This window comes from Mastigoproctus giganteus, chromosome 5 (assembly GCF_048544385.1).
Source record: "Mastigoproctus giganteus isolate SK-2022 chromosome 5, ASM4854438v1, whole genome shotgun sequence".
Lineage (NCBI taxonomy): Eukaryota > Metazoa > Arthropoda > Arachnida > Uropygi > Thelyphonidae > Mastigoproctus > Mastigoproctus giganteus.
This window is the reverse complement of record NC_143579.1, coordinates 65,208,016-65,227,173: the sequence shown is the minus strand read 5'-3', so window position 1 is coordinate 65,227,173 and position 19,158 is coordinate 65,208,016. Positions and strand designations below refer to the sequence as shown.

Below are 19,158 nucleotides of genomic sequence, written 5' to 3'. Positions count from 1 at the left end.
CTCTCTCAACATTTCACGGTTGCATTTTCCTCTAATTTTAAGGAATTTGTTGCAAATTTACTGCTCGGTAAAATCACTCATTTTAAAATGCAATGAAACGTATCTTCTATCACCTTCTATCCATGCATTGGATAGAAGGTGTTAACTTCCATCTGTTGTTGTGTAAGTTGAGAGCTTAAATAAATTCAAGGAAGAACCAGACAAGCTTTTGGAGTGAATGGATTGATGAAACGGGAAGTGTTTTTTTTTTTTTTTTTTTTGGTCATACTGTATAAGCTTGCTTTCTTGCATCATATGTTTCTGTTAATGCTAAAGTATATTGTTTAAAGGTGGTTAGCAACATCTTGCTTAAAAAAAGATTTGGATTGGTTGCATGTATGGTCTGAAAAAATGGAAAATAAAATTTAATGGTTCTAAATGCAAGGTTATGCATTTTTTTTGGGAATAGAAATGCTGAGGTGTGTGTGAGAGAGAGAGAGAGAGAGAGAGAGAGAGAGAGAGAGGGAGAGAGGGAGGTGTGGGAGCGGTTAACGTTAAATGGCAGCTAAGAAGACTCAGAGGTTATATTTACTGCAAAGATTATTCCGCATTCAGAGAGATTACACAGCCCAATTCCAATTGGATGATTTCATTTGCTTTCTGGAAAAAATATGTAAATTTTTTTTCAAATAGACAACACAAAGCAGTTTTACTTTAATTTGTAATGTTCATTTTTTCTGCCTATAAGCTGTATACCAGAGAGGTTCTTCAAGCTACTAACAGAATGAAAAACACACTATGGTGGATGACATATAGCTTATGAAGAATACTTTGTTTGACTGAAGCATAGACTGATGCACCATAATCTAGTTGAGATATAACAAGAGATTTATATAGGTATAGCAGTGTGTCTTTTTGCACCACCATGCATGGTTATAAAGTCGTATGTTTATTTTTGAGAGATAAACTGTACAGAGTTTTGATATGTGATCTTGAAATTGGCATTGTCTCAGGCTTAGATAGGAAAAACATCTGACTACTAAGAAGTGGAATTTTGCTCAAATATATGGTTGGATCCACATGTGCAACTTACAGAAACAGATCACAGTTGAGAGAGAGAGAGAGAGAGAGAGAGAGAGAGAGAGAGAGAGAGAGAGAGAGAGAGAGAGAGAGAGAGAGAGTCAGAGTCAGAGTCAGATTCCTACATCAATGTAAATATTTGTCTAGTTTTTCCTCAAAACTATTCAAACTAACCAATTTCACAACATCAGTTGTGGAAGTGGTTAGTTTGAAAAATGCTGTTGTCATCCTAGAACATCAGTTGTTATTGTTGCTAGTTTGAGTAATTTTAAGAAAGTTTGTGTCAGTAGTGAACTACCTTTTGGCTGAAGACAAAGTTCTGCACATCTGTCCTGCAAACAGCCTCAATTTAAATTTTTCATCTCATGTATGTGTTGTCTGGGCAAGCAGAAGGATGCCACCAGCATTTAGCTTACTCAATCCATTCAGAAACTTAAAGAACCTCCTGCAGGTGCTTGCTTTCCAGATTCTGCAGTTTTCAGACCTGAAGTTTTTCTTGGTAAGAGTACCCTTTTGTTCCCCCTCACTAATCTCATTGCACTTCTCTGCATCCATTCAAACAGATCGACATCCTTCCTAAAATGTTGCTTTCTCGCCTGTATGCAGTACTGAAGATGTGGCCTAACGATTTCCTTATTCGACAGGATAAGCACCACCTTATTCCTGCTGCCAGAATTCCTGTATATCATTGACAAAACCTCATGAGCTGTCCTAGAAGCCAATTGGAACTGCTTAAAAAACTTCACATGTCTTATGACACAATTACACTCAAGTCTTTTTTGTTTCCCCCTACCCTCAGTTTCATATCAAATAGTTGGTATTATATTTTGGGATTTTTGCTACCCATATTCAGTAACTTTAATTTGTCAGTTCTCGTCTTCAGCTGTCACTTCTCAAGCTATCTGCCTAACTTTTCTAGATCTTGTTGCTGCATCATTCCTGATTCCTGAGTTTTTACATGGGGGTGGATGGATGTACCTGTTTAAGATAGGTATCAATCATTTGGAAATGTGCCTAAAAATACACTCAGGTAATCACTGAATTGTGACCACATCCATCCTAATGGACTATGCCGCATAACTAACACTATAAATAGCTTCCTATGCTAGAGCAGGGATAATTTCCATCTGGTCACGCAAGTCAAAGCAAAAAAGTAGCAGTTATGGGATGTAATAAAGCTATCACAGAGTTTCAAAAGGGTGTGATTGTGGATCTAGTGTTTCCGTAATGGAAATGACCTCCCAGCGATAGAACTGTAAATGGATTATGCAAGGTGAATTTTCATGGTGTGCAAAGGGTGCAGCACATTATATGGGCTCAATGGCAGGTCACTGTGCAACAGATGACATTGCGATACAGTATGGGGAATGTAAAAACAGTATCACAAATAACGATGCACCACACACTCAGACGTATGAGGTCCCACAGCAGATAACCTAAGAAATCCCCTCTGCTCACCACTGATCATCATCGATGGTGAATGCTGTGGTGTCAACATTGTGCCGGTTGGATGCTGGAAGACTGCAAATTAGTATGCTGGTCAGTTGGGTCTAAATACCTGGTCCAACATTTAAATGGATACCTTGTTCTGTGGCACAAGCAACATGAGTCCAAGGACCCATCATGCATGGTGTCCACTATCCAGGCGGGTGGGTTGGTTACTTAATATGGGGTATGTTTTGCTGGCAAGAACTAGGACCTCTGGTGCATACGAACCAACATTTCACTGGTGAGGTCTACAGGTAGCTCTTAGGAGATCATGTTCAACCTGCCATACTGCATTTTTACCCAGACAGAGACGGGATCTTCCAAAATGATAATGCAGCACGTCATTAGGCCCACACTGTGCCCGAGTGGTTCAAAGAACACAATGAAGATATCACCCATCTTTATTGGCATCCAAATTTCCTGACCTCAATCCAATTGAACATCTGTGGGATGTTTTGGAAAGGGGGAATGAGGCACATGGACATGCAGTCATTATATATTCTGACATTGTGGTGAGTCAGAATAGATGATGATGATAATGACTTCCACTTCAGACGTCTAGTGGAGTTGATGCCTAAGCTAATAGCAGCTGTTATCCATACAAACGGTAGCCCAACACGTTATTAGATATATTGCCACAATTCAGTGATTACTGAGTATACATATGTGAGTGGAGAATATGGAAATAATAAAGTACAATAATAGTCCTCGCAAATAATACAGAGCCAGAGATTTTCAGAGCCAAAAACTTACTATACTATAATATTTTTGTTTGTTATATTTTAATATAAAAATTTCTTTTTGATTAATATTATAATTGGTTGCAGGTGATAAATTCTTCAGGAACAGAAGGCCTGGTGCCTGGAGTGTGTTTTGTTATTCCACCCCCTAATCCAGAAGCTATTGAATTGGGTGAAAGGTATTGTTTCTTAATTGATTTATCTGAATCTGTTTGTCTTAATAAAAATTTCCTCTGCATAGCTGAACATTTGTAAGAGATAATTTACTGTACATCTTTTTTGTAATAGATCTTTATTCTTTACATTTTTTTTAAAAATAAATTTGATGGATCCTCTGTGACATTATAGTAGGTCTCCCACAACTTTTTTTTGGGGAGGGTTTGGTTCAGCTCCCATTGGAGACTGGAGCAATTCTTAATGGACTCTCCAGTCAAGTCCATAACTAGCTGATTTCAGACAGATGAAAATAACTTATGAATTGTTTCAGGTTTTTCACCCACACGTCATGCAGATAAAATGATGAACACTCTCTTGTGTAGAAAATACATTATTAAATAATAAATTTATAAAATAGTAAATAAATAATAAGACTGTGACTAGTATCATTAATCAGTGCATATGGTGAGGCCTTTGTCTTGATTAAAATACTTTAAATGAAAGCACTTCACCTAGGGTCTAGAATGCATTTATTACTGTAGATGGTACAATAATTACAAAAACACTAAAGGACCAAACTGACAAATTGCAGGATTTCAGTTATCAAAAAAGCAGAGGAGAAAAGATCCATGAAATGTATGATTTTTAGACTCTTTCATTTCAAGTATTTTAACAATTCAAGTCATACATTACTTGAGATATTATAACTAACCTCCTACACCTTTCTTCTTTCCAGTCTTGTTATTAATTATCTGGTTTTTGATAATAGTTTTATAAAAATGTCTGGCAACTTTTTTTATATGCCAATTCAATCTGTTATATAATTTTGCTATTACATTCCTAAAATTTAATTAATTTTTTTTTTTTTTTTTTTGGCTCTATTTTGTCATCTCATTGGTATCAGATTTAGATATATATAGATCTAGGCACCAAATGTATTAAAATGAAACTGACTAGTAATTTTATCTTTTACTGATATAATATAAGAATAGAATTACTACATAATTGCTTTCTCTCTCTCTCACAGGAATAGGATAATTCATTTGATCCTATTTACTTCTAATATAATAAGATCTTAAAGCACATGAACTTGTATGTGAAACTGCCCATACATGACTGAACCCCTATTCCCCAATTCACAGTTATGGCATGTCCATTTTATGATGGCAGTTGGCAGCATGTGAAAGGTGAAGGGAAGAAATGGAAAGGAGTAATTTGATATCCTGGTGGATTCATGGTGTTGACTTTTCTCTCAGATGAATAACAATTTTATAATTCAAATAGATAATACCAGATAAATCTGATGGACTTATATGGACCATAATGTGTCTTTAGCCTAAACATGGTCTTTCCCTAAAGGTGCACCATTTTATGAGAATGGACTCGTCTTGACTGTATTTTATTTAAGATTTATATACATTCACTTTACCCAAATAAAGTTTATATACACATATACTTGATTTATATAGCTTTGCTTAGTTTTACCTTAGTTTTACTTTATTACTATAGTTTTCTATAGGTGAAATCCCCAACTAATGCAAATTTTCACTTAGTTGGGGAGTACCACTAACTTAATTTTTGTATACATTAAGATCTTTATGTACCTTAAGAGACAATACAATTGAAGCTTTGCATATTTTGTGAATGCCTTTGAGCATTCTAGTGACCAGAAAATGTGCATCGCATTTTTCAAGCTTAAACTTTGCCTCACCTTAAAGATGGTGTTTGTGGTCAAGGGTTTCAACTAACCTATATGTACATTAAGAACTTGGAAATTGTTATCACATTACTATCTTCTTAGAAGTTGATTTATATTTTAACTGTTATGTTACTAGCAGCTGTGCATCTAGTATTAAGTCTTGTTAGGAGAGAGTCCAAATTATTGTTATTTAAATTCAAGGCCTGATTTCATAAATAATCCACTGCTCAAAACAGTGATGCAGTATCTATACATGATTCTGAATCAGAATTGCTGTTCTTCATTTTTTATTCCACAATAATTGCATTCAACAAATTTTCTGTTTATTGAAAGAAAAACAAGCATCAGCAGAAAAGTTGAATTTATAAAAACAAGGATAGTATCAAAAGCTGTAGTGTTGTATTTCATTGCAGGTATGGAAATATTATGAAAAATTTATTAGTTTTTAGAGGTGCCTCCGTAGCCAGGTGGGAAGGAGCAGCAGTGCATAGCACATGCTTCTTGATTAGACCTGGGTTCGAGCCCATCACCACCAAATACGGAGGATGCGGAAAGGTCAGGTAATGACCACCGCATATTTCTGGAGCAATAGGGCCTTAGTTGCTAATGCTCCTTAAAAAAAAAAAAAAAAAAAAACAGTTTTAGAATATATATATTTTAGAGTACATATATATGCTCATTTAAATACTGAGCTTATAAGTACTTTTTGTCAGTTTCTTTTCAAAATTGCACTGGAGTGTAAGATAGATACACAGGAAAGGATTTTAATAATGAATAAACAAGTTGGGGGAAAAATACAAATAGTTATCAGTAGTAATTTATGTTGGTTCCCTGAAGATGAATCCCTAGTATGATGTGGTCCTCTGTGCCTGCTAGTTTAAGTTGTATAATTCCATGACATCAAACTTAATTAGAATATTTGGAAGATAAGGTTATCTGTTAAAATATCATTTATATAGCAGTATACATGCCCTGCACAATCCAAGAATGCTGAAACTAATTATTATCTTATTGTTATTTATCAGTTTATCAGACTTTACATTTATCAGTGTTATACATGATATAACACTGATAAATGCAAAAGTCTGGCATTTGAATAGCAATAATCCTAGGACAGGGAATGGTCAGCCTTATAGATAGTGGGCTATATTGGAAGATATAATATGCTACGTGGGCTGGAATATATTCAAATATTCTACCATAACTAACAAAAAAACATAACATTACAATAAAAATAGCCTAAACGTTAACTTATTAATGTGAAACTTGAACTTGTCTTAGCTCCACAAGAAAACTAATATTTGGTTTAATTTTTGAGATTCTAATTTGCATTATAAAATTATAACATAAGGGCATATCAGTGATTTTTTTTTTTTTTTTTTTTTTCCCCCCATATGTGAAAAAGCCTCTTCACATGTACAGGTTTCTAACAAGTACAATTGCCAAATTTTATGCCAACTTACATGCTTTAGAGAACCACAATGCTGGTAAAGAAGCATAAAAGGTAATTAAAGCTTTCTGGTTGAACTACTATGAAATATTGAGCTATACTGCAATTCAATCACTTTACTTATGTAATCGACTTGGGATAGTACTAGATACCCCCAGCTGAAGTTGCAGATGAGGTCAAGGGTTACTTTGCATTGATATTTACAGAACAAAAACCCTTAGTGTCAAAGAGAAATGATGAGAGAGAAGTTGAAAAAAATTTAATTAATGATGTTGAAATTCCACATGTTTATTTAATGAAAAAAACTTCCGAGCCTACAGGCCAGTAAGGCTCCTGGGTTTGATAGCATATACACTATAATCTTAAGGGAAGTGGCAAGTGAGTTTTACTTTACATTGAACCATTGCAGTTAATTATGAGAGCATCACTGGACTCAGGAGTGATTCTGTTGGATTGGAAAGGTGCCAATGTATCTCCAATATACAGGGTGTTTCAAAAATGGTCAATAATTTAAAGGTGAAAAGTACAAACTAAAATAAGCAAAAAAGTCCTAGTGAACATCAGGCCGCAAATGAACCATTTTCAAGATAATGCACATTTTCCGTTAAGATCCGCCACTGACTATGGGAGCACTAGTTAAGTTTTCCTGAAACATTACCTTAATGTTTCAGGAAATTTGCTGGAATCCATCCTCAGACGATACACAGGCTCGTTTTGTCTGGTCATGTATGATCTGGTATCAATTAAGACATATCAGGTTAAATGTCTAGTTTTGAAGATTATAAGAAAGTTGGCAAGGTAGTTGATGAGGATAAGCAACTGCAACAAGATGTAGATAGGTATTTGGGTAAGTGTAATTTCATAAAGCTAGCCACCTCTTTGCTCTTGTTCAGAAGCGGTGGCTAGCTTGGTGGAGTTGTCTGAATTTACAACAAGAATGTTTTGAAGAGACATAAGTCTTGACAACACGATGCACAGAAAAAGTACTTTAAATTCTCTCATCTAACTTTTAACTTTTACAAGCTTGTTATTTTTTGTTGCATTGAGTTTGTTTTTGAAGACATATTTACTATTTTATATGTTATTACTATATTTTTTGTTACATGTTGCATGTACAGCCAAGCTGGAGGGGTTTATGTAAATTTTTGAGCTTGGCTGTGCAATTAAGTTCTACTGTGATATTGCTCTTATTTTATTGAATGACTATAAATGATTTTATATATAATTATAAATTAGGACATTGGGTTGAGAAGTAGAAATTGAGGTTTAACATTAATAAAGGCAAGGTATACTGCATATGGGCAGCAGTAATCCTAGAATGAGATACCAGTTAGGTGGTAGCACATTCAAGGTGTTGGAGAATAAAAGAGAGATAGGAGTATTGTACAGTCCAAAATGAAGTTTTCTGAGCAGTGCCGACAGGCTTATAGAACAGTTAATGGGGTTCTGTCAATGATATTCAGGAATTTTGCCAGCAGGGATATGGTGGTGATTATCCCATTGTATAAGGCAATGGTTAAACCGCATCTTGAATACTGCATGTGGGTTTGGAAGCCTCATTTTAAGAAGAATGTGGTTCTGTTGGAATGGGTGAAGAGAAGAGCAAGAAGATTTGGAGGGAAACAAAAGGGTGATTTTACCAGGAAAGGCTGAAAATTTCAGCTTCAATTCTGAAAATTTCAGTATCTGGAGACAAGGAAATCTGATTGAGGTGTTTAAGGCTTTGATTGGATTGAGTAAACTGAATGCTGATGGAATCTTTACTGATGCTTGTACTACACATGAGGGAGTGGGGTGCATAAATTCAAACCGAGGAAGGGTGGTTGCAGGACAGATATCTGGTAATTCACCTTCAAGCTGGCAGGCTGCATCTGGTGTTAGAGGTAGGTACTTTGAATAAATTCAAAAAAAAAAAAGAAAACTCTACAAATTCTTTGAGGGGATTGGTAGGTGATATGGGAAGTTTTTTTTTTTTTTTTTTTTAATATTTGCCACTACTAATACTAATTGGGGTGGGTGCTTTTGGGGTTAAGGATAACAACCAGATTTGTTTGTTCTGAATGCTTATGTGGATGCATCGTTCCTCTCTTGTTAAATTGTGTAGTTTTACTCTAAGGAGCATTTGACCAAACTTTCCATATGAGAAAGTTTTTTTTTTTTTTTTTTTTTTTTTGTTCTTTCTTGAAAGTCAAGAGCCCTTAGGTGTCAAAGCTCATGGTACTGATTGAATTAAATTACTGAAATGTTTTCAGGAATATTAGTAGTAGTAAATGATACAAAAAAAAAAAAAAAAGAATTATAGAGCCTCAGCCAAAAAAAAAAAAAAAACCTACCTACCTCTCCTGTCCATCCCCCCCTCCAAGAATTTGTCTAGTTCTTCCTTGAATTTATTCAAACCACCACCACCAACAACTTCAGCCTTCGACAACAGTCTCACAATACCCCACTTCCACAGTATTTTATTTTCCTCTATAAAAGTGAAAAACTCCTGTTGATTATTTTTTATGTCATTCAGTTTGTCTAGTGGACTGATATTTTAATTTTCTTATTTTCTGTCAGTCTGGCTTTGGATTTTTAAATTTTTTACTGAATTCTAATTCCAAAGTATCATCTGGTTTTGTGTTAGACTACTTTCTTACTGCCAGAACCAAAATATTTGTATTGGCTTTCCAAGTGCATAATTGCTATTTCTCTGTATGTCACCAAAGCTTTATCAACAGTGTCAGAATCTTGTTTAAAACTTTGTAGTCTTATTTCTTCTCTGATGTCTACATTGAATTGGTGCTATGTGAGTCTCAACAAACTGTCATCTGTTTCCTTGATATCCCAACAGTTTTAATCAGATACTAGTCAGTGACAGAAGTTAACTGTCTGGTCATGCTGCTGTAAAAAAATTGATGATACTGAAAACTCAGCTTGCTTAAGATGACCTATTTCTTTAAAAACTCATAAGAATCAGTTTTCTTGAAAAGGGGCAAGCTTGACATAAACAACCTTTGCCTTACAGTCATGCTTTAACAATAGTAAGGTTATCTGGTGTCCATTGGACTCTTGCCTGTAAGCATTGAGCATCATTTAATGAATGCTTCTATGGAATTCTAATGAATCTACTCAACACAGATCATAGATTAAATAAATGTGAAGTTTCCTCTTTACCAGAATTTGACATTTTCATTATTTCCATTGGTTACATTTGCATTAGCTATTCTGATAAAATTGAATTCTGAAATTTAATGGGAATCAACAAAAGAAATATATCTTATTTAATTGTGTGGATGGTTGGTACCACAAATTTTATGATTAAAATTCTTGTCTATGGTAGATGTTAAAAGTTCTCTTAAAATCACCATATTGACGATAAGTGACAAGTAATTTGTAAAGGCTGTACGTAGTTTTGTGTGGGTTCAGAGTTGTTCAGAAATATAAGAGTTCCTGTTAGGATTTCTTATACATTTACTAAGATATCTATGTAACTTACACCCAAGCACAAACTTAATGTTTTTATTGTCCTCTTCTGCTCCTGAAAGAAAACAAAGCTTAGTTTAATGAATCACTTTTATTATACATTGAATTTTGATATGCATAATTATTTGTCAGTATTGTTGGCTTAAAGACAATGGTGACCACTGACTGTGAACTATCTTTATAATTCACAATGTGAAAGGCAGTTATTACAGAACATTTCATTTTTGGACGCTAAAAAAAATAACTGAAATAAATTTCCCATTTGATGTCATTTAAAGCAAGAAGTTTTGTGTATTCCAACATGTGTGGTCAGGACAGGTTTATTATTATTTATTATTTTTTTTTAGTTTCTCTTTATATCCCACCAGAGATTCATTATGCGTAGAACAGAATCCTCAAAATGCATACTAAAGAATCAGTGTAAAACTTTACCTTGATTTCTTCTAGTATAACAATAAAATCCTGTAGAAATGCAGTATGAGAATTTTAAGAATTAGCATCACTGTTAATATTAGCATTAGTAAAGGCACATGATGCAAGAAAGCAAACTTATATAACATCAGCCAAAAAAAAAAAAAAAAAAAATCTACTTTCACCCATCCACTCCTTTAAATCTTTTATTATATGATCAGCTGTTAGTCTTATATGACAAGTTTCAATGATCCTTCTATAGAAAAAAAAATTGTAAAAGTACAATGATTTAAATATTTAGGTAAAGATAATGCTGTCTTTATTTATCCATAGAAATTATTACTTAGCAAAAGATAGTTCAGCCTATGAAAAATATTATAACTTAGTTTATATAGAGTCCATGGATATTTTTGCTGACTATTAAAATATTTGGCGCCTCCGTAGCCAGGTGGGAAGGAGCAGCAGCAGTGTGTAGCACACGCTTCTTGATTAGACCGGGGTTCGAGCCCGTCACCACCAAATACGAAGGATGCGGAAAGGTCAGGGAATGACCACCGCATATCCCGGAGCAATATGGCCTTAGTTGCTAATGCTCCTAAAAACCAAATAACAATTAAAATATTTATAAAGAAATAGAAAAGTTTGCTTATTTTTGTCTTAAAAAAAAAGTTTTTTACCTTTGTAATAAAATGACAGAGCAAGTGGTACATAAGAACAAGTTAAAATTTGGTGCGTGTGCATGCTCAAAAGGTGTTATTGTAAGTCCTGTTGACTTTCTTTTAGACACTGCTGTGCATATCAAGAATTATGATTGTTCACTGAACCTTTTGATGATTTAGTCAAGCATTCCTCAAATTGTTTTTGAAAAGTAACAGTCTAAAGGTTAAATGTGATGAGCATTTTTGTTTTTCAAAGTGAAATCTTAATACCAGTGGGGTATGGCCATCATTAAATTAAAACATTAACCTCTGCACATGTACAAGTTAGTTTTTTTTTTTTTTTTTTTAAAGGTGTGTGTGTATTGAAATGTGTACATATGTTTGTTTGTCTAGCTGTTTATGTACATATATTTATTTATTTATTTAGTTTAAAAAGGAGATATGATGGAATTTTGACTCTTTGGACCACAAAGCAAAGAAAACTAAGACAAAACTTAATATTTGCTACCATCAAAGTAGTTAAGTCCTGGGATATTGTTCAGGTATTTCATTTCATCATTTATCTTATAGCATCAATATGTTCAACTTCTCTTGTATCACCCCTCCCCTAAATTGATTATCAAAAGTGTGCATATAAAATTTCCCTGAAATAAAGTTCCCCTGTTAAGTTTTATTATTTTTAGATGGATTTTAAAATGCATAAATGGCAAATGCATTAAACATGACATAGAAATTTTAAAAATGCAAATACATTATGTGAAATAATATATATTACATCTTGATATTTTATGAAAAAAAAAAGTAGATGCATATGGAATTTTACTTTAATATGCTAACGAGAAAAAATGCAGGATTATCCTTTTGAGAATAGGTCTAATCATTGATAAACAAGCACATATATCTTTAATTGAAACACCCTGGGTGCGTGCGCGCACGCACGCATGCATGCACGCACGCACGCACAGACACTCTCTCTCTCTCTCTCTCTACTGGTAACAGAATTAAATTTTTATAAAAAGAAATTGCTCTTAACCCCACAGGAGAATATTATGATGAATAACTGGGTATGACTGGATATGTTACAGTGAACCTGAACATGCTACAGTGAACCTGAACATGCTACAGTGAAATCCAGTTAATATACTCCTTCTTATAGTGTAATCGTGCTTTTAGTATTCGTTTCTTCTGGTCCCATGATCAACTCTGGGAAGGGGAATGTGGTCCATCTTATAGTGCTTTTTGGAGCCAGTCCCTCCAAAAGCCCTGTAACAGGAGTTTACTATATAAGATTTTCATTGATTCCTATGAACAGTTTTTGAATAACTAATAACTTGATCCAGCTATTGGAAAGAAATTAATCAATGGTCTTCATCCATTTCTGACCACACATCCTTGATTTGTTTAGAAATGTCATTTATGTACTACTGAAATTAACACAAACAAATTTTATTTGAAGAGAAAAAAAATAATAAAAGTATGATACTTACTCTTCAGTAAGTACATGCATTTAACTGTGTGAAACAGCTAGCTGTAGAGGGAAATTTACGTTGTCTCTTGTAATGCTAAAATCTGATATCACGTAATCTAATGCTCTGATTACCACATGTAAACTGAAATCTTATATCCGCCATATCTCTCTCTCTCTCTCTCTCTCTCTCTCACACACAACTGAAAATAGAATTTAGGTTTTATCTATATATATATAAAAAAATCCCTTCTTATAACCCCACAGGAGAATTGTAAATAAATATGACTCTGTATGTAATACATTTACTGATTATGCAACTGAAAATGTTACAGTGAACTGTAACATTTTCAGTTGGAAGAGCATTTTAAATTCCATTTAAAATGCTCTTGCTTATCATGCAATTATGCTCTAAATTTAGCACTCTTTTCTTCAGTTCCCATGATCAACCATGTTGCGGGGGGGGGGGGGATTCTACTTATAATGCCTTTTGGCATTATAAATAGGACCAATCTCTAGTCCCTTGGAAAGCACTATAACCGGGCACTATATATGATTTTCAGTGATTCGCAGTGAACAAATCTGGGCAACCGACAAATTGATCCAGCTCTTGGAAGAAAAGTAATCTGTATCCTTCATCCATTTCATCCCTACTTTGAGCTTTTGCCAGTGATGCAGACTAGTCCATTCCTACACATGGGGGATGTTGCTAATGCATTTCCAACTTATTGTATATATACATAGTTGTGCACAATGTTTGTTGCTGGCAGAACTTAAACCGTCTCAGGAATGCAAGGGACTTAATTCCCACAATAGAATGAACCGCATTTTAATATAGTTAGATATTATCCATTAACCACATATCATCATGTTGTTACCTTGGCTATTTTAATTATTCTGATACACTATATTTTTAATTTAACTGTCCAAGAGGATATTCTTTTGTGCAAGCCTCTTAAGGAAAGAGCTACCGGTGAAAACATTTTTGATGTTATAAACATATATTTGGAGAAGCATGGACTATCTTGGGATTTATGTTTTCACATTTGTACTGATGGAGCAAAATTTTTATGGGTGCAAAAAAAGGAGTCATATCAAGAATAAAAACAATAGCCCCCACATATTCAACATTCTCATTGCTGTCTGCACCGTCATGCTATCGTTGTGAAACAAATTCCAGAAAAAAATAAAAGATGTTTAGATGATGTGAAAATCATTAATTTTATCAAATCCAGGGAGCTAAACTCAAGATTATTCTCATTATTCTGCGAGGAGCTATCTAGTTCTCACTAAACACTGCTCCTACACGCAGAGGTACACTTGCTATCACAAGGAAAACTTTTGAGCTGGTTTAATGAGCTGAAAGAAGAGGTGAAAAATTTTTTTTTTTTTTTTTTTTTAACTCAAATAACATGATTATTGCTCAAAATTACATGAGAACATATGGATTCAGATTATGTTGTACCTTGCAGATATATTTTCAATTTTAAATGAAGTAAATATATCCTTTCATGGAACTAAAATTCATATATTTAAAGTTAATGATAAAATAAATGCATTAATTTTGAAATTCAATTTATGGATTTCATATGTACGAAAAAACAATGTAAATTGTTTTGAAAAATTAATTGACTTCTTGATTCAAAATTACCTGAATCTTCACAAAATTGTTCAAGAATACATAATTGAGCACTTCCTCAATCTACAAAAAACCATTAGAGAATATTTTCCAGCACAAACAGAATCATAGGGCTGGATTAAAAACCCATTTAATCATTGCCAAAGTAAAAATTTATCAATGAAAGAGAGGGAACAGTTAATTGATATAGCTACAGATTTGACCTTAAAAATTTAGAACCAACAAGAAGAACTTCTTGATTTTTGGTTGCAAATTTACAGTGCATATTAGCATTAGTAGAGGCATTTGATGCAAGAAAGCAAGCTTATGCAGCATCAGCCAAAAAAAAATAAAAATAAATAAAAAATAACCACTTCCACTTCACCCCCTGTTCGTTCGAAATACCTGTCCAGCTGAGCCTTAAACTTATTTAGGCTATCAACTTCCACGACAAGGGATGGAAGTCTATTCCACCGACCAACCACCTGCTGGCTAAAGGCAAATTTCCTCACGTCTATCCTACATCTCTGTTTTCTTAATTTGAATTTATGCCCTCTCAGGTGATTATTCTGAGCAAGAGGAAGAATCCCATCAGCATTGAGCATGCTCAAACCATTCAAGGCATTGTACACCTCTATCAGATCACCTCGCTGCTGCCTAGTCTCCAGACACTGTAATTTGCAAAACTTAAGCCTTTCTTCGCAAGAGCACTCCTTTGTTCCATTCACTAATCTTGTTGCCCTTCTCTGTACTCGTTCCAGCATCTCTACATCCTTCTTGAAATGAGGCCTCCAGACCTGTAAACAATACTCTAGGTGTGGCCTGACCATTGCCTTATACAAGGGAATAATCACCTCCTTATCCCTGCTAGAAAAATTCCTATATATCATCGACAATACACCATGAGCTACTCTTGCAGCCCGTCTGCACTGCTCAGAAAACTTCATATCTGCCTGCACAACCACCCCCACGTCCCTTTCATTCTCTACCACTGTCAGTGTAGTACCACAGAGTTGATACATTGCTCTGGGGTTGCTGTTTCCCCTATGTAGTACTTTACATTTGTCAATGTTAAACTTTATTTGCCACCTCTCAGCCCATCTGCTCAACCTTTCCAGATCCTGTTGCAGTAGCATAGTGTCTGTAGTGTCCTTGACAACCCTGCCAACCTTTGTATCGTCTGCAAACTTGGACATTAAGCTTAATATACCATCATCAATATCATTTATAAATACAGAAAACAATAATGGACTCAATACTGAACCCTGAGGGACTCCACTAAGAACATTAGTCCACGATGAGCAGTGTCCATTGATTACCACTCTCTGTCTTCTCCCCCTCAACCACCCCTTTATCCATAGCAGCAATTTGCCTCCAATGCCACACTGCTCCAATTTGTGCAGCAGTCTTCCATGTGCAACAGTATCAAAAGCCTTTCTAAGATCCAAGTATATAATATCAAAGTTATTCACTACATCCAGTTCTTTTGTGACTGCATCATAGTATCCAATCAAATTGGTCAGGCAAGACTTCCCCTTAACAAAACCATGCTGTGTCTGAGCTATAACTGAAGTCTTGTCTAGATGATCCTGCAGTGCTTCTTTAACCAGTGCCTCCATTAATTTTCTGGGAACAGAAGTTAAACTAACAGGTCTATAATTACTTGTGTCACCCTTTGATCCTCCTTTGTGAATTGGGGTCACATTTGCACATCTCCAGTCCATGGGTACTTCCCCTGAGTAAAAGGAAGCTCTCATAATTATGGCTAAGGGTTTGCTTACTTCCTTTGCTGCCTCCTTTAATATAACTGGATAGATCCCATCCACCCCAGGTGCCTTTCTTGTATTTATCTTCAACAATTTCTCCTCCACTTTACTCTCAGTTATTACAAGATTCTCTAGCTTACTGCCAGAGTTGAATACACCTCTGGCATTCCCCTTGCTGAATAACTCCTCATGTGTGAATGTCGATGCAAAATATTCATTCAGTTTGTTAGCTACCTGAGCAGTATCATCAGCAGTTGACCCATCGATATCAAGTGGACCAATCTGATTCATCCCCTTCCTTCTAGAGTTTACATAAGTAAAGAACTCTTTGCTGTTTTTCTTTGCATCCCTTGCCAAAGATTTCTCGTAATCTGCCTTCGCCTGCCTAACCTCCTTTGTAACATGGTTACGGATCAACTTGTATCTATCATAGGCTTCTGTGTCGTGTTAATTTGTATGTATCCCATGCATTTTTCTTCTCTGCCATATGTCTCATTAGTTCATCTGACATCCACTTAGGCCTAAACCTTGAACAATATTTCTTAGTTGGTATGTAAAGCCTAGTAGCTTCCAAGATAAGTTCTTTGAATGCTTCCCATTTTGAATTTGCTGTTGGTAACATCATCAGTTGGTCCCACTGTATAGAATTTAAATACTGTCTCAGTCCATCGTAGTCGCCTTTACGAAAGTAATAACCCTTCCCTTTACCCCTAATGATAGTTACCTCTTTGAGTAAATCCCACTTCAGCACACTGTGATCACTGCCACCTAGTGGTTCATTTACCTGCAGATTCTTAATGCATGAAGAATCACTACTGATAATCAAATCAAGAGTATTACTCCCTCTAGTTGCCTCCCGAACATGCTGATGTAGAAAACAATCATCCAATAAATCCACAAAAGCCTTGCTAGTGTGTGAGTGACCAGCCCCCAAATTCCAGTCAATATCTGGGAAATTAAAATCCCCCATTATAAGACTCTCTGATTTACTGGCCCACTCTATTTCCCTGTACAGTTTCTTATTATACTCATCAGAGTCTTTATGCCTATAGCACACTCCTACTCTCAATTTTGATCTCCCAATGCTTATGTCACACCAAACTGACTCGACACTGCACTGTCCAGCAATGTCGACTGGCTTCACTTCCTTGGATTTTATGTGTTTCTTAACTAATAGCATAACCCCTCCTCCCTTCCTATTCTGTCTATCCCTTCTGTAGACATTGTACTCCCCAAATTCCAGTTCTGCATTCCTTATATCTGTGTGACACCACGTCTCTGAAATTCCCACAATATCTGCCTTTGATGTTTTGAGCAATACCTCAAATTCATCAAATTTATTTACTAAACTCCTAGCATTGGTGTACACGCAAGTATACATGCACCTGTTCTTTTTCTTAGCTACCCTAACACAACCTATGTGTTTATTTGTACCCCAATGATTCCCAGCAGTCTCTGAAATATCCTGCATCTTCTTCAAACAGGCCTCTGAGGTTGGGTATATTCATACTGTAGTTTTTAGTGTTTTGCACCAACCTTGCGTAGAAATAAAAATAAAAACACCAAGGAAACTGAACTTTTGATAACTGTGTTTATAATAAATTACAATAACCTGTATTTACAATAAATTTAACTTTACAATAAACTATACATATGAATTATTAAAATCTGCTACATTACAATCAATAAAATGCATTAAAATATACTAGATTAAAAGCGATAAAAATCGTAGCTTTCAAAGGCTCCAGCCTTCTTCTTCAGCGGTGTTTTCTTGTTCTGCAGTACATCTTTAAATATCAGTAGGTTAATGGTACTCCTCACGTGTTTTCATTCACACGTGTTCCGTTCTCTTGCGTTGTGGAACCGGAAGTGGCTCGAGCGGAAGTCATACGGTTCCGTATCAGTTTCCTTGGTGTTTTTATTTTTATTTCTACGCAAGGTTGGTGCAAAACACTAAAAACTACAGTATCCAGCATCTTATTTTCCAGGCTGCGGCTCATTCCAATAGAAGCAGTGCAAGAATCACTTTCACCTCTGCCAGTGGCTACTGTTAATCTATTAGTCCTTGTATCCCCCCCCCCCAATCTAGCAGTTTTCCAACCCACCTAACACTGCCTCGATAGCATCAGCAAACATTCTTGCACCCTTTCTATTTAAGTGTATCCCATCCCTGTAGAAGCATTTTCTCCTGTTAACAAGTACAGACCAGGCTGAAAAAAATTCTACCCCTTGAGCCTTGCACAATCTTTCCAGGGACGAATTGATCCACAGGGCTCTCATCATATACTCCCTCCTATCGTGTCTGGGCAGAATTGCAGTCACTTTCAAATTCAACCCTAATTCACGGCTTTTTTTCAACAGTGACCTGTATTTGTTAAGTAATTCTGACGGTCTCCTACTCTTAATATCATTAGTGCCAACGTGTACAACTATATCACATTTTGTGCCCTTAAAAGATGATATCCGCTCTATGTCATCGTCATCAACCTTTGCCTCTGGCAGACATACCCTAGTCCTGTTCCACCTATCCTTTTTACAAAGCATGTTTCCCGTTTCCCTGTCAATAGTCACCAACAACTACTAGTTCCTTTTGGACCAGCGCATTCTGCCTTGGGGGCTGAAGTGTCTGATATCCCGAAGTGTCTGATCATGCAATAAAGATTCTTATCTTTTGTCACAACTTATTTGTGCTAAAAGCCTTTTTCCATTTATACAGGAATAAAATGGATGCAAAACCGGAAATGCACTTGCAACTGTCTTCAATAATACCAAATTTTGATTTTCTTTGTGGCAAAAAACAAGCACATACAAGTCATTAAAATGAAGTATAATCTTTTTATATTATTTGTTAGTGATTTTATTCTAAAATTTAGTATGTATTCAGTAAATTTAGTATTATTTAGTTACTAAATAATAAATTGGTCCATTAATACATTTCTAAATAGTTCCTGTTTACATTGTATGAAATGTATTATTGCAACTTTAATTGTAACATTTTGTTCAAATAAAATGTATTACACGAAACTTATTTATTAATGGGTTCTGCACTGATTTTTCGCATTGAGAAGGGTTCCTTGGGTATCTCAAGTTTGAAGACCACTGGTTTAGAGTATAGCCGTATAGTTAGTTCCATGGCGTGCAAGTAAAAGGTCCATGTTATTGTCTGTCATCTAACAGTTTGA

At 35.2% G+C, this 19,158-nt stretch overlaps 1 protein-coding gene across 7 annotated transcripts in view; it reads left to right on the top strand.

Annotated features, from left to right (window-relative positions):
• LOC150085455 (uncharacterized) overlaps positions 1-19,158 on the top strand; it is a 1,845,429-nt gene that overhangs the window by 625,246 nt on the left and 1,201,025 nt on the right. For all 7 annotated transcript variants that reach the window (XM_090374043.1, XM_090374041.1, XM_090374042.1 and 4 more), the window contains 2 exons: positions 3,375-3,466; positions 11,555-11,669. In XM_090374043.1, the coding sequence (XP_090230169.1) occupies positions 3,375-3,466; positions 11,555-11,669 (207 nt within the window). The remainder of the gene's footprint in view (positions 1-3,374; positions 3,467-11,554; positions 11,670-19,158) is intronic.